Source organism: Mobula birostris, chromosome 4, assembly GCF_030028105.1.
Source record: "Mobula birostris isolate sMobBir1 chromosome 4, sMobBir1.hap1, whole genome shotgun sequence".
In the NCBI taxonomy this organism is placed as follows: domain Eukaryota; kingdom Metazoa; phylum Chordata; class Chondrichthyes; order Myliobatiformes; family Myliobatidae; genus Mobula; species Mobula birostris.
Genome location: NC_092373.1, coordinates 166,519,570 through 166,543,045, shown reverse-complemented (window position 1 = coordinate 166,543,045; position 23,476 = coordinate 166,519,570). Strand labels below are relative to the sequence as shown.

At 40.5% G+C, this 23,476-nt stretch overlaps 1 protein-coding gene across 2 annotated transcripts in view; it reads right to left on the bottom strand.

Moving 5' to 3' along the window:
- The window catches only part of LOC140196734 (multimerin-1-like), a 68,694-nt gene that overhangs the window by 17,851 nt on the left and 27,367 nt on the right, over positions 1 to 23,476 (bottom strand). The window contains exons 3-5 of one of the 2 annotated variants that reach the window (XM_072256431.1): positions 14,077 to 14,183; positions 9,082 to 9,174; positions 3,770 to 3,943 (exon numbers count right to left, since the gene is read on the bottom strand). In XM_072256431.1, the coding sequence (XP_072112532.1) occupies positions 3,770 to 3,943; positions 9,082 to 9,174; positions 14,077 to 14,183 (374 nt within the window). The remainder of the gene's footprint in view (positions 1 to 3,769; positions 3,944 to 9,081; positions 9,175 to 14,076; positions 14,184 to 23,476) is intronic. The other variant, XM_072256432.1, reaches the window with a different exon arrangement.

The following is a 23,476-nucleotide window of genomic DNA, read 5'->3' as shown; positions in this document are numbered from 1 at the left end:
GGGTGGAGGAAAGTGGCAATTAGGGATGTTTTTCTCCTCTTACAATTATTTTTCATAAAAGGAGGGAGGAGAAGCAATGCATATGCTCCTGATCATATCAACTGTGCTGTAGTTGAGAAGGAGTTGAAAACTTCCATCTTCCTTTCAGTTGTCTTATAAAAGCAGGAAAAAGCTAGTGTTATAAGCTTTCAGGCTTTTGTATTTTCTGCCAGATGGGAGGGGGGAGAAGAGGGAATGTTTGGAATAGGTGGGTTCTTCATTCATACTGCTGCTTTACTGAGGCAGTGAGAAGTGTAGACAGACTCCATGGAGGGTGAGGCTGGTTTCCTTGATATACATAACTCTTTTCAGTTTCTTGCACTCTTGAGCAGAGCAGTTGCCAATGAGGAGAACACGAAGGAGAATTTGCACTGCCTCTTGAATAGTTATTGTAAGAGGAGAAAAAATATCCCTAATTTCCACCATCCCCCACCCTTTCTCATTAATTTGATTTTAATATCAATGAAAAACTTGTCTTGCACACAATTCATTACAGCAGTGCTTTTATAGATGAAAGGTATAAAGATTAGTTTCATTTGTCACATGCATATTAAAATATTGAAACATAGAGTAAAATGTGTTGTTTGCATAACAGCCAATACATTCTGAAGATTGTACTGGGCAGCCCACAAGTGTTGAAATAAGATGAAGAAAGGAAAGGTAGCAGGTCCTGATGAATTAGTAATTGAACAAATTATTGCCCTTCAAGATTATGGAATTGAAAAACTTACTGGTTTAATCAATGACATTTATGAGACTGCAATAATACCAGAAGAGATGAAAAAATCAGTATTTATCACTCTTCCTAAGAAAACTGGAGCAATAGAATATGAATTACATAGGACCATAAGTTTAATGAGTCATATCACCAAGATACTTCTAAGAATTTTGATGACAAGAGCTAAAAGTAAGATACAAGCTGAAATAGGTAAAGAACAATGTGTTTTTGTGAAAGATAACGGTCCAATAAATGCAATATTGATGTTAAGGATACTATCAGAGCGAGCTATTCAAGTGCAAAAAGATTTGGTTGTTTGTTTTATCGACTACACAAAAGCATTTGATAAAGTGAAACACAATAAGTTATTCAAAATATTACAGGAAACTCTAGATCTAGATTCGAAAGACCTCCGCTTAATCAGAGGTCTATACTGGGAACAAACTGCCGCTGTAAGAATAGATGGAGAAGTGAGTCAGTTTACGAAAATCAGAGAGGCGTTAGACAAAGATGTGTTTTCTCCCCTGATCTGTTTAATGTGTACAGTGAAACAATATTATCAAAAATAAGAGACATCATGGGTATCAAAGTTGGCAGTGAAAACATCAATAATTTTAGATATGCAGATGACACTGTGTTAATTGCAAGTACGGAGGAAGAACTACAAAACTTAATTGATATAGTTGTTGAAGAAAGTGCAAAAATGGGTCTATCTATCAATTGCAAAAAGACAGGATGTATGGTGATATCCAAAAAGAAGGAGAATCCTATCTGCAGGCTGAGAATAAACAGGGAAGACATAAAACATGTACAGAACTTTTGCTACTTAGGAAGCTGGGTGACATCAGATGGCAGGTGCGACTTAGACATCAAAAGAAGAATAAGGATGGCAAAAGACACCTTTACAAGAATGAAGAGTATACTGACCAGCACTAAACTAGGCATGACAACCTGCCTCAGAGCACTGAAATGTTACGTTTATCCAGTTATGTTATATGGCTCAGAATGTTGGACAATATCTAGTAACATGAGGAAACGAATTGAAGCAGCAGAGATGTGGTTTTTGAGGAGGATGCAAAGAATATCATGGATGAAATGAATATCTAATGAGGATGTCATGAACAGAGCAAACTCAAAAAGAGAAATAATGTATGAGATCATGAAAAGGCAACATAACTTCATTGGACATGTGATTAGGAAAGAGGAGTTAGAATGCACGGTAATTATGGGAAAGATTGAAGGGAAGAAAGCAAGAGGAAGGCAAAGGCAGATGTTGATGGGGACAGCAGCCAGAGAACTGGAAATGAATACCAATGAATTGATACACTTGACCTGAAACAGGAGTGTGTGGGCCATGGCAGTCAAAGCTCAAACTGGGCATGGCACCTGATGATGATCATTGTTAGCAAGGCCAGCATCCCTCGTTGCCTTTGAGATTGTAGTGCTGAACCACCTATTTGAACCACTGAACCCCTCATGTTGAAGATACTTCCACAATGCTGATGGGCAGAGAGCTTCAGAACCTAGACCCAGCAATGACATTGGACTTGCAATAGATCTCTAAATGAAGATTGTATATAACTTGGAGGCGACTCAGCAGTTTGTGGTGATCACATATACCAGGAGCCCTTGTCTTTCTTGATAGTAGAACATGTAGTCTTGGAAGTGGCCAAAGTGAGGATTTGCAGTGCACTTGTAGATAATATATTGTGTGTGATTGGTGTATGGAATGAACGTTTAGGAAGATGAATGAGCTACCAATTGCATTAGCTGCTTTGTCCTGGGTAGTGTTAAGCTTCTGGAGTATTGTTGGAAGTGCACCCTTCAAGCAATTACCTAAAGCTAGTTGGGAACAAATTCCTTCAACTTCATTGTCCTTTTCTTGATAGATATGCTACAAAACAGCTGGGAAAGCATTCCGGCCATGGATTTGCTCACCCCACTTTTGGCTTTACTTCCTCCTTGGTTTGATCAGGAGTGGATTCACTTTTAGTCCCGGATTGGAGAGATGATGTTCATGGATCTCCATAACATCATTTCTCTTGCTTTTACAGCCCATAGGACACCACCTCGATTGAAGGAGATCAATAAGACAACCAACACGCAAACACATGGGAGGGCTGGAACAAAATTCTGTAGGTACTTTTCCCCAAATCAAAACGCCCTCACCCTTCAAACTATAAGTGCATTTCATTCTGACAGTGTGCAATGAAGTATTCCATGGAATTAATCTAATCTAATCTAATTAGACAGAGACCCACTGGTCAATCACAGTTGTTTAGAAAGGCAACACGACATCAGTGCAATTGTTCCATAATCAAATTCATTGATGCTTTCTCTGAAGCATATTTCCTACCTATAACATAGAACAAGACTATTCAGCCAACTGAATCTATGTCATCTCTCAGAACATCCCCAAAAATCCCATTCCACCATTTGTAACCTATTCTCTCTCACATACCAAACAACACCACCACCCACACACCCCTCCATTCCGCCACACTAGGACTGATTACAGTGGCCAACCAGTCTGACCAAGATCACAGCTTTACAAAGTTGGAGGAAACCAGAACGCCTGGAGGAAACCCACGCAGTCACAGGTAGAATTTGCAACCTGCGCACGGATAGCCCTGGAGGTCAGGATTGAACCCATGTCACTGGAGCTGTGAGACACCATGAAGAAGTAAGTCACATTTCCAAGGACAATACAGCTTGGACACTTGAGAATGGGTGTTAGAGTATGACATTGCTTTCATGCAACTCATTAATAATATAGGCCAAATAGCCTATATAAACTGAATTGGGTAACTCAAAAGTATTTGCAATCCATACACCCACATCTTCAAGCCAGACTGCTCAAACCAACTGCACTGAGTCATGGGATATTAGATTTCTTTACAAAGGTCGGAAAGAAATCTGCTTTTTATTCATTTACTTTCAGAATCAGTGATAAGAAAAGTGAGTCATTGCCTAATTTAGAATGTACAAGCCTATTGCAAATATTTGCCATACCTTTTGAAGTTGACTGAAGATCTTTCTCGTTATCTTCATTTATCTTGCCCTCCAGGGAATACAGCAGACTCCTCACATCATTCACATTGGCAGAAATGTTTACAACCTTCTTTTGCAGAAGACCCAGTTTAATTTCCTGATTATACAGCTTGTCATTGAATTTTGTTGCTAATGCTTTGAAACATCAAAACAAACCATTAAAGTTATGATTCAATCCAAACACATAAAGTTTAGTTGTATTTTAACAAAGAGTCAGAGGATGACTACCCTCTGTGAGTGACTCCTGGGGTTACTAATATACACCTTGCTGAAATGTTAGTGCTCCTTTCCCAGTATTATATGAGATGCTGCCGCACCTGCAGCATGACATTTGCATTTTGAAATCACTATGCAAGTAAAACACACACGTATTATTCCTAAAGCAGCAAATGCATTTGAGTTAAATGTCAAGATACTGAAAGGAGGAATAATTTCTGACATACTATGAATGAGAACTTTGCTGCCAATCACAATTACATTACTAAGGACACAAGACATGGAAGCAGCTGGTCAACTGTCTAATTCAGTGACATTCTCCCAGGACCCTGGTCTAATGAATTGTAAGGCTCTACTTTATCATATGATTTAAATCTGTATATTGATTTTTTTTAACTATGCCACTTATCAAGATATATTACCAACATTCTCCTGACTATTATTTTAAACTAGGAATGGGCTGCAATAGGTAAGTGAAGAAAATTATCTCAAAAGTGTACAGGAACTGCAGAAGTGTGGATTCTAAAAGTAATATAAAGAGAAAAGTCTCAATTTATTTACTTTTTTGTTTGGGAGAGTCATAGAATCACACAACATGGAAACAGATCCTTTAGCCCAACACATCCATGCCAAATAATTGTTCACCCAAGCCATTTGCCCATGTTTGACCCAATCCTACTAAACCTTCCTTATCTATATATTGATCAAAATGTCCTTTAAATGCCATATTGTGCCTGCCTCGACTACTTTCTCTGTCAGCTAATTCCATATACACACCACCCTCTGCAAGAAGTTGCCCCTCAGGTGCCCTTTAAATTTTTCTCCTCTCACCTTAAACCTATTCCCTCTAGCTTTTGGTTCCTTACATTTTGGTTTGGCTTCAAAGATGAAATTGGTGAAGTTTTAAGTTGTTTTAGTCGTTCACGCATCTAGGTTTTCTTACATCGCCTTTAAGGGGTCACAGCAGTTCTGGGCAGTTTGGAATATGTCCCATAATATTTCCTACACTAAAATTGAAGTATTGGTATTTTTTATATGTAAAAGTCAGAAGTCGAAATTCAGCTTACTTCCATATCGATAAGTACATGTATGCATTGGTGCAGTAAAAATCATCACAGGCGTAGAGCATTATATAAGCAACTTTCCCAAGAAGAACGTAAACACAATTTTTACGAGAAAGAACATACTTCGAACAAAAGAAAAACAAAGCCATATTAGGCTAGGGACATAGTTAAGTACAGTTAGTATCCCTGCCTCCACACCACCCTACTAATTATATCCATAACGTGCTGCCTGAGATAATCTGCTCAGCATTACAGAAATTGTAGCAAAGCTACTGTGGTGCACTTAATGTTTTGTGTTTGCACATCAGATTCTGCAATGTTGCCTCTGCTTCTTTTTTCCCCTTTCACAATGTTAACTTTTTTTTTGTCTTTCTATTCTTTCTCATTCTATAACTTACAGCTTTGTGGTCACTGTACTGTTTATTTTACCACATTCTGACCTGATTGGTTAAAGAGGAATTCAACTAGCTGAGAAATTGTGAACAATGATTTGCCATACAAGAAACATAATAGCCAAAAGTTTCAAAGTTGTAAGTCCTAGCCCAGTTATCATACCAGTTCTTTCCAATGAAAGAGCAGAGAACTGAGGCTGTGGTGGTGAATCATGACTGTAATTGAGGATGAATAGCAGTGATCATAAACTCAAGTAACCTAATTAGGAGAACAGGCCAGGATTACACCAGGCTATAATTTTAAATCCATCCAACATTTTCTTTGATTGCCTTAAGAGCAGTATATTGCTTCTGTTATGAATACAGAGGCATATTGGGATATTTTGAGATTCTAACTAGAATTGATAAGGGTGATCAAATGGATTTTGACTTTTGGGAGGGCTTTAATCAGGTGTTTCAAACTAAATTAGGGACCTTGGGATTGTGCGGTGATATATAGGTGTGAGCTGCAGATTGGATAATTGATAGAAAATGAGTAAAATGATGATTTATGAGTTAAGAAGCTATGAATAGTTGAGTATTCAGGGGTTCCAACTAAATCAATGAATTGGATGAGGGGATTAAGTGCAATATATCCAAGTTTGGGGGAAGATACTAAGCTTGGTTGTGGTGTAGTCTATGAGGAGAATAGTTTAAAATATCTTCATTCAAAAGATCTGGACTTCACAGGCTGTCCATTTCTAGTTGTCTTTAATGGTGATGATGAGCTGCCTTCTTGAAGTGCTGCAGTCCTTGAATTATGTCTTGTCAATGTTGTCAGCAAAGGTGAAGAAAGGGTGACATATTTCAAATCAGGATAGTTTGTTATTTGGTCACAGGATTTTTCAAATTAATAAAATCAAGTGATAATGGGTTAGTACAGGAAATCATGCTAAGATTATAGATGATTTTGATGTAATTGAATGGCAGACTAGGCACAAGGCAATGAGCAGCCTAATCCTGCTCATGGTTCTTATTTCCTTGTGTATTCATGTCCAGTGATCTGGAAATGCAAATCATGTAAAGCAGATTGGAAATTTCAGTTTAGCTTAATTAACTAAATCCGGAATTGTTTCCATGAAACAAATAGATTATCATAAAAAAAGACACATCTTGTTCACCAACATCCTTTAGGAAGGAAATAAGCATTTCTGACCTATATGTGACTCCAATCCGACAAGATGAAAATGTGAGATAATAGGAGCCAGGACTCCAAAATGCCTTGGCAAGCCTCTTGGCTCAAAGGCAGCCAGGGATGGGAAACAATAAATGACCTAAGCAGAAGAATCCTGTGTCGAAATATTAAAAGATCGAATGGGAAAAGGAAAAAACAGATACTCAATTCCACCAAACACAGACTTACAAAATCAAATACATCTCTTTCTGTATCCCTAGATATATATTCTTTGGATAAAAGAAGTACAAGGGTTAACCTTATTAAGAAATATAACATCCTGAAGGGTAGTAATCCTTTCTGGGTAGTCTACAATCCACTATCATGGTCACTGATTGCTCCAGTTTTGGTAAAGTGCTCCCCTCTGCCCCTTGTCTCTCTCTGTCTGATTGACCCAGTTTATCCTGCACCCATCCCTGCCTCCACATCACCCTGCTTCATTTTCCATCTCTCAACTCCCCCACCCACCCCATCTGCCTATCACCCCTATAATCCGCCCACTGGGTTCCTTCTCTCTATTGCTCTTATCTGCACACCTCAGCACCCTTATTTGACCCTGTGCTCCAACTTCCTTTCCTATCAGATTCTGCACCTATCTGCAACCCTCTGGTGCCTCCGTCTACCTCCTCCCCAGCCTCTGGCATTATTTCCACTCTTCCATCTACCTGTCATCCCGCCAGACTTATCACCTCCCAGCTCTTCTTCCACCTCTTCACTCAACCTATTTGTACTGGCAGTCTCCTTCAGTCCAGATAAAGGACCATTTCCTTCCTCAGACAATGCCTGACCCACTGACCTCCTCCAGTCCTTTGTTTGCTGCTCCAGATTCCAGTATCTGTGCCTCCAGATCCTAAGGGGGCATGAGTGGATAGATGTCAAACTAGGGAACATTGTGATAAGATCTGGGGACAATTCATTCAAAGCTTAGGTTCATTTGGACACTCTCCTGCAGACGGTGTTGACTCTATAATTCTTGACTGTGGAAGATTGTGGGAGGCTGGCTCATTAAGAGATTTTAAAGTTGAAGTAGATACATTTTTGAATGAGGAAGGAATTTAATGCCACAGGGAACCAACACAATGGGGAGAGGAGGCCTGTGACAGATCAGCCATGAACATGGGACAGGTTTGAGTGGCCCACTGGCCCATTCCTGCCCCTGATCTTATGTTCCGATATACTATTCTGTAATTATTCTGCTGGGAACTTTACTGTGGTTCCTGATGTGAGGAGGATTTCTCCAGTTTTTACAAGAATTCTCAGTTCTTGTGTCCAAAGACAGGGCACAGTTTTTGGCATGTTGCATTGCTTGAATCATACTGAAGGTCTGACCTTCAAGACATAGTTATATATTTCCCCAATGTGTGTTTTGCTCTGTCACTGTAAATGACTTTTTTCCAGTTTGTTTTGTGTTGACATTCCTCAACCCTGTGATTGGATGTTTACAATTTGTTTTACATCTTGTCTTTAAGGTACTAATTTCATTTATGGGTTGCAGAAAACCACTTTCCAAACCAGATGTGAGTGTGTCACCTGCATAGGTTTTATTTGTTTTAATCAGTTTTTTATGAACTAGTTTTGACACCATGTTAAACCAATTCCCCTGCCTTACAAGATACCTGAGCTTTATTGCACAGTTTGGATTATTAGTGATGCCTCTTTCCCACACTACTATACTGAGCCAAACTCATGTATCTCAGGGGATTCGATAGTGATCTTTCAATCACATTCTTGGATGAGAAAGGATTAGCCTGTACTGAATTCTATTCCTGACTCCCTACAAAAGAATAATAGACCAGTCAGTCCTTCAAACTTGGTCTGCCATTCAATAACTCAAGACCGATCTGAATCAGAATACAAAGGAGCTACAGGGATTCAATGGGTATGGCAGCATCTATGGTGGAAAATGGGCAGTTGATGTTTCAGTTGGAGACTCTTCATCAGGGTTGGTCTGTAAGTCAGTTCGCTTTACCTACCTTGCTTCTATATGTCATCACCTACCTACCGTCAAAAGCATCTGTTTTGAAACCTTAAATTGAACCCCACAACCCTTCCACTTTGGAGCAAGAAATTCAGATTGTCACCATCATTGGAGGAAAGTACCTGACTCAAATTTTAATGTGAGACTGTCCTGATCTTAACTTTCCCATAAGAAGAAATAGCATTTTTCAATCTACCTTATCAGAAGCTGTATAAATCTGGCTAAAACACCCTTATTGAAAAGGGAGAAAGCACACTCAGATCCTGGAAGTGAATAAATAAGGCAGCCAGTCCCTTGTCACTGAAGGAATAAGTATGCACAGTTCCTAGAAATGAATAAGTACAGCAGCTACTCCCCGCCACTCTGTAATAAACTTTCTTTAGAATTAAATAGTACTGAGTGCAGCTAACCTGGATCATAACGGGATTGAGGATTCTTGGGGAGATCAGCTCCAGTTCTCTGACTCTCAGCTTGGTTTTCCTCTGCTTGTCTCTTCAAATAATCTACAATTAATACAGAAGTTTTAAAGTAGTCTTTGCAGTTATCAGGTGCCCTGTGTATGTACGTGCATGTGTATTATGAGGCAAGCATTCACATATGCTGCAGGGATTCAAGGCATAGTTCTAGCTTCACATAGATATGTAAATGAAAATTTAAAAAATGCAGATGCTGAAAGTCTGAAATGAAAACTGAAAGTTTGGGAAGCACTTAGCATATCAGGCAGTATCTGTAGACAGAGAAATAGTGGTAACTTCTCAGACCCTCCATCTAACCTGTTTCCTGATGAATGATCTTTCATCCAAAATATTAAATCTGCTACTTTTTCCACAGATGCCACCTTGCCTGCTGACTGTCTGCGGTACTGTTATATGTTTTCTATTGAAGGCTTTCAATTGCTTTATGAAGCTGACGGCCATGTCCTCTGGCAATGCCCAGAGATCAATTTGGGGTTCTAGTGAGAAAACTAAAATGACCTCCTTGCAGGCGATGTGAGCCTTGGAATTACTGCCAGGTTTGGGGGTGGAGTTTTTCCATTTCATTCAAGCCAATAGCTTCCCCTAAGAATCCAGTGGCTGGGCTCCTTCTCCCTGGATTTCTCCAAAACTGTACTATGTTTCAGTGGGTATTCCAGAACACAGATCAGAAGACAAAGAGGAAGATATATTACTCTGTTTCATTATTCCGCTTTCGTTTAATGCTTTTAATTATTTTTAGTGTGGTTTGTCTTAATTAGCTACTTTTCAATTAATTATTTGGTATTTTAACTGATTTGGCTCAATTTTAATAGCTTTTAAAGATCTATGAACATCAGAGACATTGAAGCACTTAGATTACAAATGACAGCTCTTACTGTAGACAACCACCCCACTCCACTATCAGGTGCTCCTGAGAGTTTTCCTGAGGCAGGCTCAGCAGTGGAGACCCAGTCATCCCAGAGACATCATAACTGGCCTCAAAGGGATAGAGGGCCACTGAAGCAGCCTGCTACTGGCACAAGGAAGTGCCTCATGTCGTGACCACTGCTGGCGAATCTCATTGTTGTGCCAGTTGCCATCTTCAGGAGTTTTCGGATGACTCTGCCATAGTTGGATGCATCAGCAAGGGAGATGAGGCTGAGTACAGGGCTACGGTAGGAAACTTTGTCACATGGTGTGAGCAGAATTATCTGCAGCTTAATGTGAAAAATACTAAGGAGCAAGTGGTGGACCTGAGGAGGGCTAAGGCACTGGTGACCCCTGTTTCCATCTGGGGGGTCAATGTGGACATGGTGGAGGATTACAAATACCTGGGGATATGAATTGACTATAAACTGGACTGGTCAAAGAACACTGAGGCTGTCTACAAGAAGGGTCAGAGCTGTCTCTATTTCCTGAGGAGACCGAGGTCCTTTAACGTCTGCCAGACGATGCTGAGGATGTTCTACGAGTCTGTGGTGGCCAGTGCTATCATGTTTGCTGTTGTGAGCTGGGGCAGCAGGCTGAGGGTAGCAGACACCAACAGAATCAGCAAACTCATTCGTAAGGCCAGTGATGTTGTGGGGGTGGAACTGGACTCCCTGACAGTGGTGTCTGAAAAGAGGATGCTGTCCAAGTTGCATGCCATCTTGGACAATGTCTCCCATCCACTACATAATGTACTGGTTGGGCACAGGAGTACATTCAGCCAGAGACTCATTCCACCAAGATGCAACACTGAGCATCATAGGAAGTCATTCCTACCTGTGGCCATCAAACTTTACAACTCCTCCCTTGGATGGTCAGACACCCTGAGCCAATAGGCTGGTCCTGGACTTATTTCCTGGTATTTACATATTACTATTTAATTATTTATGGTTTTATATTAATTTATTTATACTCTATTCTTGGTTGGTGCAACTGTAATGAAAACCAATTTCCCTCGGGATCAATGAAGTATGACTATGACTATGTTCCAACACAACTTGTCTACTTAACATTTCCAGTAACTATACCTTATCTCCAAGGTCCCACAGTAAACCACTGTCTAGAAGGAATAACAAAAGTAAATGCATTAAAAGAGGGTGCAAATCAGCTGTGCACATTGGGTCTTAAAATGATTGGAGTAGGACCATAAACCTGATATATGATAACTCTAAGGTACATCTGTAGCCCAAGGCAGTGAGGCAGCAGCTCTGGGTCTCCCAGACCAAGGTCGATGCAGCAAGTGGAAGAACTCCTGATCCTTGAAGCTGTCACTTAACCAGAAAATACAGAACAGTAAAGAGCAGCTGGTGCTCGCTGGAGCCCAACACATAGATCGGTGAGCCACATGAATATTTAGTGACCTCCTTCCTCACTGGAAGGTTGCCTGATTTAGGCTGTGGAAAACTCCAGCTGCCAGAAATTCTGCTGCTTTTGATATTTCACACTGAAATTAATTAGGTCTGTTTCAGTCAGATACTCGAGCAGTGGTGGTCAGAGTAGATTTCAAATTCTGGTCACTACACCAAAATCATTTACAAAACAACCCTTTTTAAATTCCAATTTATTATTTAAGTTTGAACTTGGAAGTGGCTTTGCTGTATTTGAACTCCATCGTCCTGGATTGTGGATCCTGTTCCAGTAATTAAAGGTAATGCAACAGAATTCAGAATCAGGCTAAGCCAATGCCACCTTTGGACTGCATGGGGCTAGACCCTATATTTATCACAAGTAAGAGAGACAGTGGTCATGGGTAGATTCACTTGGCTGTGACGCTATGACTTTATTCTTTGGAATGTAGGAGATTAAATGCCGACCTAAAAGATGTGTATAAAATCATGATGGTTATAGAGAGGATGAATGCACATAACCTTTTTTTCTCAGGGGAGAACTAAAACTGTAGGGCATAGGTTTAAGGCAGTAAATTGGTAATTTGGTAAATTGTTTTATTATTGTCAAACATACCAGGGTGCAGTGAAAAATTGTTTTGCACTCCATTCGTATAGATTCATTACAATAGTGCATTGAGATAGTTCAAAGTAAAACAATAACAGAGATGTGAAATATCTAAAAAGGACCTGAAGGGCAACTTCTTCACACAGAAGCTGGTGCATAAATGGAATGAGCTTCCAGGGGAAGTTGTTATTCAGACAGATGCAGTAACATAATTTTTAAAAACATTGAATAAGTATATAGATGGGGGAGGGGGAAGAGGGTGTAGAGGGATATGACCCAAAATGTGGGCAGATGGAACTAACTCGGTGGCACCACGGTCAGCATGGATGTGTTGGAATGAAGGCCCCATTTCCATTCTGTATTACTCTATGGCTTTAGACAGTAGGGTTTGTCTTCCCATGTGGCTGCCCTGCTATGGTCAGCTATATCAGAGGAAAGCAAGCAGGAGAGAAGAACTGTGCCTAGTGTTCAGGATTTAGATATCTAAAGTAAATTAAATACTATATGATTCCATAATTTCATTCCAATTTCTTCTTAAAAGGATTTGCTTATCACAGCAATGTTTGCGGTTTTTTTTTACCATACGCCAATCTGCAAGGTTGTGGATAGATAGAGATGATTTCAATCCATCATCTGATTCCTACCTCCATCCAAATTTGCAAGAAACTATTCTGCTTCTGAAGAGTTGACCACACAGATTAACTTCCCCTTTATCCTATAGGGATCTGTGCAGAGGTAAATTGGTTTATTATAGTCACATATACCCAGGCACAGTGAAAAACTTCTATTGCCATCCATTTTATAACATCAGTGCATTGCAGTGGTACAAGGGAAACAATAACAGAAAGAAGAATATAGTGTAACAGTTACAGAGGAAGTGCAGTACGGCGAGACAATTAAGTTCAAGGCCATGACAAGTTTGATTGTTGGGTCAAGAGTCCATCCTATTGTACATGAAAACCATTAGTCTTGTAACAGTGGGATGACTAAATGCCCTTAAGCATGGTGGTGAATGCTTACAGACTTTTGTATCTTCTGCCTGATGGGAGGGAGGAGAAGAGAGAATGTCCACGGTATGCAGAGTCTTAGATTGTGTTGGCTGCCTTACCAGTTCATCCACTGGTGGAGTTAGCCCAGTCAAAGGTAACATCTGCAAATAAAGGGGTCAAAACAAAAATGCTCAAACCGGGGAAAGCAATCAATTGTGGATGGGAATAAAAATAACAAAAACCACACGCAGCATAATAACACATCAAGATGTTTGTACGATAGTTTATCTTGACACAAAATTGCATTGGTGTCATTTACAATCTAATGAGAAGGGACTGAAGTCAGCTCTTGATGGGTGGTAAATGCTTGCTATTATCTGTAATACTGGTTTAGCATAGTAATTAGAGAAGGCATACAAAGTGACAGTGAAAAGGCGGATGGCAGTAATTATACAAACAGCAGGGAGGAACACAGAGCAAGCAGAGGTTAGTAACTTTCTCTTCCCTTCTTCTCAGTCTGTGTATTGCAGGTGGACTGAAACCAGCAGCTTTGAGTGTTGTGCAGTGACCTTTAAAGGAGGAACGAGGGGGCTCTTTAAACCTGAAATCCACTCCTGGCCACCACAGTTTAAATGTGGGGGTGGAGCTGTCAATGGCTTTTCAGTGTGAGACATCACTCTGTTACTGACTCACAGGCAATTTGCCTGTCAAGTGCTTCATAATCTATTGTGTCAGTTCACTTGCTGTTAAATCTGGTCACACATTTATGCTCTTATAGTGTGCAGGAATATTCATTGCTTTGACTAAATATATGGTTCCCTTCTGGACAGGTTTTTGCCTTCCTTCCCTGGCGGTGCAGAGAGGAAGTACTTTATAGAATCACTTAAACTAAGATTCTTGTCACTATATATCCTGTGGCACAATCATGAAATCTGATTAAAACACCCCAAAAACTGCCCTGAATGTGACTCAGGTGCATCAGGTTTTGCCAACACCAGGCACTCAATAGCTCAGCACTGACCTTTTGGTTGGCAGTCAGCTCCAATATATCCCGGACAGCACTTCCAGTTCAATGATGTCACAATTTTGTGCTTCATCCTGTACACGGGTTGATTCCGGATTTGATACCTATGAACAGAAATGTCCAAAATGTTTAGTTTGGATGCACTAGTTCTGTGTTCATGCTTTCTTTAACAAGCTGATTATGTTTTCAGTTAGCAATAGTGGGTCCAATGCATGAAGGTTAAATTATTATATTTGAACATTGATGTCTGAAAAGCTGCTGAAATGTGGCATTTGTTTGAATCTTCCACACTGATCATTCGTCCAAACTCCTCAAATCCTTTGTATCATTTGCTGGCATGTCATGAATGTGATTGAACCCCCTCTGCTTATTTGATTGGATTCAGCTACAACAACATTCAAGCATCTCAACACTAACCAGAAGAATGCAGCTCAAGGTGGCGGGCATACTACCCAAGCTATTACTTAAAATTAGGGATACAAATGTACTGGTGCCTTTGCAAAAGGGGGAGGTGAAATCCATAATTAAAAAACTATTCAATCACTGTGGCAACAAAGTTAGGATAAGCAAAAGAAAGGACAGTATTTATATGTAATTCAGAGGATGGTGGGAACTCAACTGGGAGATGGGTGTAAAAGGAGGAAAGAATTTCTACTTACACATTTACATGTAAGATGTACCAGGTTGAATAATTCCTTATTATACAGACATTTGTCAGGGGTGCACTTGTCAAGAAACAGAGCAGCATATATTGTTTGAATGCGGCTCCTGTGAGGTGTAAAGGAAACATGCTAAATGAAGATCTTTGGGACAGACACAGTTCAACATGGAAAATTTGTCAGGATATCACTGCCATCGTAATGTATATAAGAGTGTATTGGACTTTCTGAAAAACATGCAACCTTTTGATATTAGTTGAGTTTTCTGGGGGTGGGGTGGGGTGGGGTGGGGTAGGGGGGGAGTTTAATGGGCATACTTCCTTCTCTTTGCTCCACACTCCAACTCAGTAGGCAGTGATGTGCACTTTATGTTGGTCTGCCAGCTGCCATTAAACTTTAGGAAAAGAAAAGGAAACAGAAGAAGAACTCAACCAGTTTTTTTTTCAGTAGACCAATTACAATATTGAATATCCATTCTCCCTGCTTTGGTGGTTCAGTCTTCCTGCCATAGCTTCTCCATCAGCACCTTCAAAAGGACAAGCAGCTAGTATATTACAGTTTTCAAACTCTGTGTCAACTTGGGTTGACAGCCCTGCACCTTTATTTCTACTGGTTTCATCATTTCTGGTCACACATTTATATAAAGGAATTGGAGGCTTCGCTGAGAGTGCAGAAGAGGTTTACTGGGATAGTATCTGGATTAGAGGGTTAATGCTGTAAAGAGAGGTTGGACAAATTTGGTTGTTTTCTTTGGGGTAGAAACATAGAAAACCTATAGCACAATACAGGCCTTTTGGCCCACAAAGTTGTGCCGAACATATCCCTACCATAGAAATTACAAGGCTTACCCATAGCTCTCTATATTGCTAAGCTCCATGCACCTATCCAAAAGTCTCTTAAAACAGTGGTCCCCAACCACCGGGCCGCAGAGCATTTGCTACCGGGACGCGAGAAAACGATATGATTTGACGATATGAGTCAGCTGCACCTTTCCTTATTCCCTGTCACGCCCACTGTTGAGCTTGAACGCACACGAGGTCATTAACAGCGCGTCATCCATGTCAGCGCGGGAAGAAGATCAACTCCTCGAGCTTGCAAATGATGGCGGGCTGAAAATTATGTTTGACATAACATCTCTGCTGGCATTCTGGATCAAAGTCAAGGCTAAATATCCTGAGATAGCCACGAAAGAACTGAAAACGTTGCTTCCATTTCCAACATATCTCTGCAATGAATGCAACAAAAACTAAATAGACTGGACATAAGGAACCTCCTTCGAGTATCGCTGTCTCCCATCACCCCTCAATAGGACCATCTTGTTGCGGGGAAACAAGCCCAGGGCCCCCACTGATTCAGCGATACTGGTGTGTTGCAATGATTTTATATGTTCATACGGGGAAAATATGTGCTGTGTGTTTAATATCCAAACGTTACTTAAAATGTTATGATGCAATTGACTTATATAACCATATAACAATTACAGCACGGAAATAGGCGATCTCTGCCCTTCTAGTCCGTGCCGAACGCTACTCTCACTTAGTCCCACGACCTGCACTCAGCCCATAACCCTCCATTCCTTTCCTGTCCATATACCTATCCAATTTTTCTTTTAAATGATAATATAGAACCTGCCTCTACCACTTCCACTTGAAGTTCATTCAACACTTACTTCAAGCTCCCCTGATAATTGACATCGCTATATTCATGCGAGGAAAATATGTGCTGTGTATTTAATATTAAATTCGTTAGATAAACCCTTTTAGAAATGAAATTGAGTGTATTAGCCCCTTATTACCAATATTCCGGTCGTGATGAACACCCCCTCCCCCCGAACAGAATCGCCAAAAACGCTTTGCAGAGAATAATACCGACAGGTACACGCATGCGCAAGTCACACATGCGCTCTGGTGCCCGCGCAAGGCTTCATGGTCATTGTAGTCTTTCTTTGACTGCTACTCTTGTCCGTTGGCAACCATAGCCCCCCCCCCGCCCCCGGGTCGGCCGGTCCACAAGAATATTAAGAATATTGTCAATATTAAACCGGTCCACAGCGCAAAAAAGATTGGGGACTCCCGTCTTAAAAGACCCTATTGTATCAGCCTCCACCAACATTGCCGGCAGCCTATTCCATGCACTCACCACTCTCTGCGTAAAAAAACTTAACCCTGACATCTCCTCTGTACCTACTCCCCAGCCCCTTAAACCTGTGTCCTCTTGTGACAACCATTTCAGCACTGGGAAAAAGCCTCTGACGATCCACATGATCAATGCCTCTCATCATCTTATACACCTCTATCAGGTCACCTCTCATCCTCCGTCGTTCCAAGGAGAAAAGGCCGAGTTCACCCAAGCTGTTTTCATAAGGCATGCTCCACAATACAGGCAACATCCCTGTAAATCTCCTCTGCACCCTTTCTATGGTTTCCACATCCTTCCTGTAGTGAGGCGACCAGAACTGAGCACAGTACTCCAAGTGGGGTCTGACCGGGGTCCTATATAGCTGCAACATTACCTCTCGGCTCCTAAATTCAATTCCACGATTGATGAAGGCCAATACACTGTATGCCTTCTTAACCACAGAGTCAACCTGCGCAGCTGCTTTGAGCATCCTATGGACTCGGACCCCAAGATCCCTCTGATCCTCCACTTAAGCAATAATCGTGCCTCGGGTAAACTTCATCAGCTATGTTACTGCCACTGCACAAAGTCATGGTGATGGATGCTGAGGAGAGAACTGATATAAGTTTATAAAGTTATGTGAATCATAGATGGAGTAGAGAGCCAGTTAATTTTTTTCGTCAGTAATGAACTATCTTATAGTAGATTTAAGGTATGAGGTGGGGGGAGATTTTTTCTCATATAGTGGTGGGTGCTTGAAATGCACAGCCAAGAGTAGTGGTGGAGCCAAATACAGTGGAGGTGTTCAAGAGATTCATGAATGTGCAGAGAATGGAGAGATATAGATGTTGAGTAGGTGGAAGTAATGTTTATTTAGGCATTTAATCACCAGTTTATTTGGTTCAGCACAACATTATGGACTGTTCCTATGCTATACAGTTCTATGTTCTATGCACTATGTTCTACATTCATTGTGGCATCTATTGCACATCATCACTTTCTAAGGATAACTAGGGATGGGAATACATATTAGTTTTATCACAGAATAAATACAAAAGTACATGGGGAAATGTTTGTCTTTGATCACCAATTAAGCAAATGAGAATATCATCCATTCAGTGAAACCTTCTGCATGCTTGATTCATTTGATTTTAAAGGAACCAGTTATTGGGAACTGTGTACAGATAGTGCTGAAACTCTTGCTTGTGTTCAGCTCAAGTTATCAAAGATAACGCCTCCATTCTCAATAATGTAACTGTTAATAGTGATTTTTTATAACAGTTTACCTCCTTTCCTGTTACTATGAGCTATGGAAGTTGAATCTTGCAATAACAAGCAGTATTTGTTCTCTGTGTTAACTGGATTACAGCACATCCTCTTTGTTGTGGTAGTTGAAGTTCTTTTAATCTTGATTACCAACAGTTGGCTTGTGAATTAATATCAGATTAATGCACCATTAACAGTGCAAAAGCCAGCAAATTGTGAAAGTACAGTCAGACTAATGGGAGCTTAATGCAGCCTGCTGGATGACACAGTACATGGAGCAGGTGTGGAAGCCGTCTGCCTGAAGCAAAGTAAAAACGTGTTATAAAAAATACCAATGAAAGCAGGGAACAGGAGAATGATGAGTTTTGGAAATCGCTCAATACCCCCTGATACCAGAGACAGTAAGTAAAAAATCTTATGACATGAGGTAAAATCTGGAGTCAGCCATATAACCCCTGATTCATATGCTTTAGGTTCACTTAGAGTTACAGACCTTTTGGGCCAACTCATCCAAGCCAACCAAGACACCCATATAACCTAGTTCCATTTGCCCACGTTTGGACCACATCCTCGTCCTCACACCCCATCATGTACTGAAATTACTTAAATGTCTTTTAAAATGTGTTATGGTACCTGCATCAACCACTTCCTCTGGCAGCTCACTTGATACACACACCATCCTCCGCATGAAGAAATTGCTCCTCAGGTCCCTATAAAATTTCTGCTTCTTAATTTAAATCCATGCCCTCTGGATTTTGATTCCCAATACATCCAGAAATGGCAGTGTGTATTCACCCATCTATACACCTTGTGATTTTACACACCTCTATAAAGTAACCCCTCATTCTCCTACATACTGAAGAATAATGTCCTAGCCTACCCAATTTCTTATTATAACTCGGACCTCAAGTCCTGACAAATCTTCATAAATCTTCTTTGCACTCTTTCCATCTTCCACTCTCTATATTATTAGAAGAATACACAGGAATCTTTATTTATGTTTATTATACCACATCACTCACTTGTGCACCATATTCTGTGCAGAAATCATAACTTAAGTCTTGAGAGCATATGGATTTGTATGGTTAAAATCTGTACTCTGGGCATAATGTATCTTAGCATGTGGTGTCAACAAAAGAGCATCCTTAGATATAGAATTTCAAAATTTTGTACCTCGTTAGGTAAAGGAATTTCTCCTCATCTCATTCCCAGATGGCCGGTCACATATTGACACTATGCTCTCCAATTCTAGGACTTGCATATCTGTTCCTCTCTGAACTTTATCCCTCATAAATAGACAACCTCTCATCTGAATGGAGTTCAGGTTGGAATATGGGATGCTACAGTTCAGCTGATGAGAGGGGCATTTTCTGAAGGTGTCTTCCACTATTGAACCCAAAACCCGCCCAATGTGGCCATCCAAACAGCTCAGTTATATTTCATTGCCCTAAATGTCTAAGTATTGGGGAGGAATTGACCCTCCAACTCCAATAGGCATCAGATTGAATTTAAGATATTTTTCATTAGAAGCAATAGGGACAAAACAAGGCCTTTCCCAAAGTAGGGTGATTTATTATCTCATTGAGCAGGACAACTTTCAACCCCACACTTTTTACTGCAACCTCCAATCCCTAGCAATAGGTCCATCACACTCAATTTCTCTTCCTCTTTCCAAATCTTAAGGCCTCTTTGTTACCGGTGTTATCTTTTAGAGTCATGGAGTCATAGAAAAGTACAGCACAGAAATAGGATCTTCAGCCCATCAAGTCCATGCCATCCCATTGACCTGCAGCCAGGCCATAGCCTCCAGACCCCAAGCACCCATGTACTTATCCAAACTTCTCTTTGTAACTCCAAAACATAGTTGAAAGGAAAATGTGGGAGCCCAGGAGAACATGTCTCAGTTTTGTTTCACCTTTAGCGAGGTGTGTACATGTGACATGGTGGCATAATGATGTATGCCATTCATGTGCATTTACATATAACCTGCAATGAATTATGTAAATGACAAAGTATGCTTAATCAAGCAATATATTTTCTATATTACTTAAATGTTTAATACACAACAAGTGGGCATTGAGCAAATCTCAAAAATTTGCCAGTGTGCTTTAAAAGAGCCTTAAGATCTAGTAACAGGTGATCCCAGCCTGGTAACAAGTAACACAACAGACTGGAGATGCAGGAATACAGAACAAAAACAAACGATGCTGGAAGAACTCAGTTGATCAAGAAGCATCTGTGCAGAGAAGTGAACAGTTATTGTTTCATATTAAGACCCCTGTCCAGAAGAAGAACCTTGACCTGAAAATGTTGATTGTCCATTTCCCTCCGCAGAATTCGCCTGACCCATTGGCCAAGTCTTGGTAACAGGTGACCTTGATCAAGGCCCAGTAAACCGGTGACCCTGGCCTACTAATTCACAGACGTATACCGATGACCTGGTCACACCTGGCAATCCTCTGCAAACATGTCCCTGTCCCATGATGTTTGAAATTTTAGGTCTGGGCTGAACTGTAAAGAAGATGGCCTTATTCGCTATGGTCCCATTTTCTACTCCACTGAAGTCTGCCCTCTTTCCACAGTCCAGCAGATTATTACAAGGAACTAAACAATGGATAATTCTTCACCTTCCCTAGCTCTGATCTGACAGGATAAGTGGTACAGACTTGCTTGCCAATCCAGCAGAATCCAGCTGTACAAATAGGGGATCAATCCTGGGATTTTCTTCATTTGTGTAGTCAATGTCGCAACAGGCTATTTAGATATATCTAAATAAAACTTTGGTTTTGCTGCATATGAAGTATTGTATGCAATTCTGGTTGCCCCATTACAAGAAGAACGTGGAAGTATTGGACAGAGTTCAGAAGTGGTTTACTGGGGATACCTGGATTAGAGGAAAGGTTGAAGAAGTTTGGATTGTTTTCTCTAGAGCATTGAAGACTGAGGAGATAACTGAAATTGGTTTATAAAAATGGTAAATACTAAACTATATGTATTTAAGTGAGAGGGGAAATTTTAACTGAGTTATGCGGAGCAATTTTTTTACTCAAAATAGTAGGTGGCTGGATAGTGATGGAATCAGATATGATGGTGGTGTTTAGGAGGCTTTCAGATAGGGACATGAGTATGCATGGAATGGAGGATGTGCAGGCCGAAGGTATTCTGTTTAGTTTGGGTTCTGCACAGACTTTGTGGATCGAAAGTCCTATTCCTGTGCTGTATTGTTCCATGTATACTGTTCAATATAACAGTTTATACATAGAACCACGTATGTATATCTATATACATTGATTTATATATACATTGACTTACTGAGGGGAAGATTGAATCAGAAAATTGGTGAGAGAGGAGATGCTGACCATTTTTCTGCCTACAAGACATTGGTGTATCAGCACACTCCACTTTTGCAAGGGCGAGTGCACAAAACCAAGAGCTTCGACACCTTCAAATAAAAACTGGCCTCCAATGCCGAAGCAATGCTGCAACTTGACACGGCTTCCTCAAGGTCACCTCCCCGACATGTATCCTGCAAAGGTAAAGGACAAGGGGAACCGCATTGCCCACAGATCTCCTACCATTCCACATCAGAAGGATACCTTTGTTCCTTTATCATTGCTGGATCTCCCTCCAGTAACTCCCTACCCTTTTTAACAGAAAGTGCACAATGGTTCAAGAAGAGCTCACTACTATCTTCCCGAGGGCAGTTATGAATGGGCACTGATTACAACCCAAGCATGCTACACCCAGGCTGAAGCATGTCTCAATGGCATCTCATTCTTTCACCTTTTAACAACATGTAGTTTCTGTGATCAAAGATTTTTACTCAATGCCGATATCAAAAGTGATTCGTAATTCCATAATTTTTACAAGAGTATTAAGGGAGGAAAGTTAATATTCCATTCATGTATCTATTGTCAGGCAGAGATGCTGCCACATTGTGAGCATACTAAAGCTATCCACAAGAAAGGTTTAAATGGTCTATCAGTCAGACGACACATAATCATTTTAATATCGTGTGGATGTATGAATACTGTATGTCGATTCATCATTTTATATTATTAAAGGGAATTATCTTACTTACATTATCAGGAGAGCTACAAACATGCCATAATATATACTTAGGAGAAGATTTGGGATAATAAATATTTTATGAGGTTCTATTCAGTGTAAAGATTAGCAGAGGCAGATTGCACACCAGCTGACAGATGTGAAGTTGGGGCTAAATATGCCTTTGTCCACTTGATGTTTGACTATTATGTCTTTATTCATTTCCTGCAGGAAGAAGGTTTGATTTCATCATAAATCAATTTTTATTTTTTTGTTTTCTTTCTGCTCATTTCTGCTTCAGAGGGTGGATTTGACACTTCTTGTTTCAAGGTGAATGGAGTCGATTGCATTGTGAGCAGAGAAAGCAGAACGTGTAATTTTGACCAGAAAAAAAATGTCAGTATCATTGACGATGTATTGTATCTTGAATAGTGTTGACAAGAAGAAGCTGATGCCTAGATTTTCCAGATGATTTCTTCTCTCTTCCCCCCACTTAAGCAACATCCTGCTGAGGCACAGTCACACAGGCAATAGGAACGCTCGTTTTCCTTATCCATGGGGCTGTTATTACTGTCAGGTTGTTAACATGAGACCCTTCAACAGGTCAGTGACACTGAAAGAAAAAGCATTCAGGGAGAGACTACATGGAAAGGAAGAGCCTTTTATATAGGGTTTTGCAGGAACATGGGATAGCCCAAAGCATTTTTAAGATGCTGTAAGGTGTATATGTGCACATGAGTATGAGATGAATCATGAGGTCATCTGTTTCAGGGCAAGCAAGCTGCAGGAGAATCATTGATTACAGTGGCAGGAAGAACCCAGCTCTCAGCTTCAGTGACCCAGGTAACCTGTCCTCTGGTACTCTCAGTGAGGAGCTCATAATTTCTCTCTCTGTGAACACGACGGTTTACCCTTGTCAGGGGTTCCCAACCTGAAGTCTATGAGCCCCTTGCTTAATGGTATTGGTCCATGCCATAGAAAAGGTTGGGAACCCCTGTCTAGATATAACAGTCTCTTCCCTTATCCCAGTTGTGTGAGATAGTACTTTGAACGACTATTGTAAGCTGCCCCTGGTGTGCAGGTGAGTAACAGAATCTGGAAGCAGTTGATGGACATGTGAGGAGAATAAAATGGGATTATCATTAATAGTTGTTTGATGGTTAATGCAGATTTGGTGCTTAGAAGGGTCACCTCTGTGCTGCATAGCTCTATGTTTAGCTGATTTTATAAACAACACTCCACCATTAGCTCTAGTTCAAAAATAGTACCACACTAGCTTTTAAGAGGGTAAGCACATCCCAGTGATG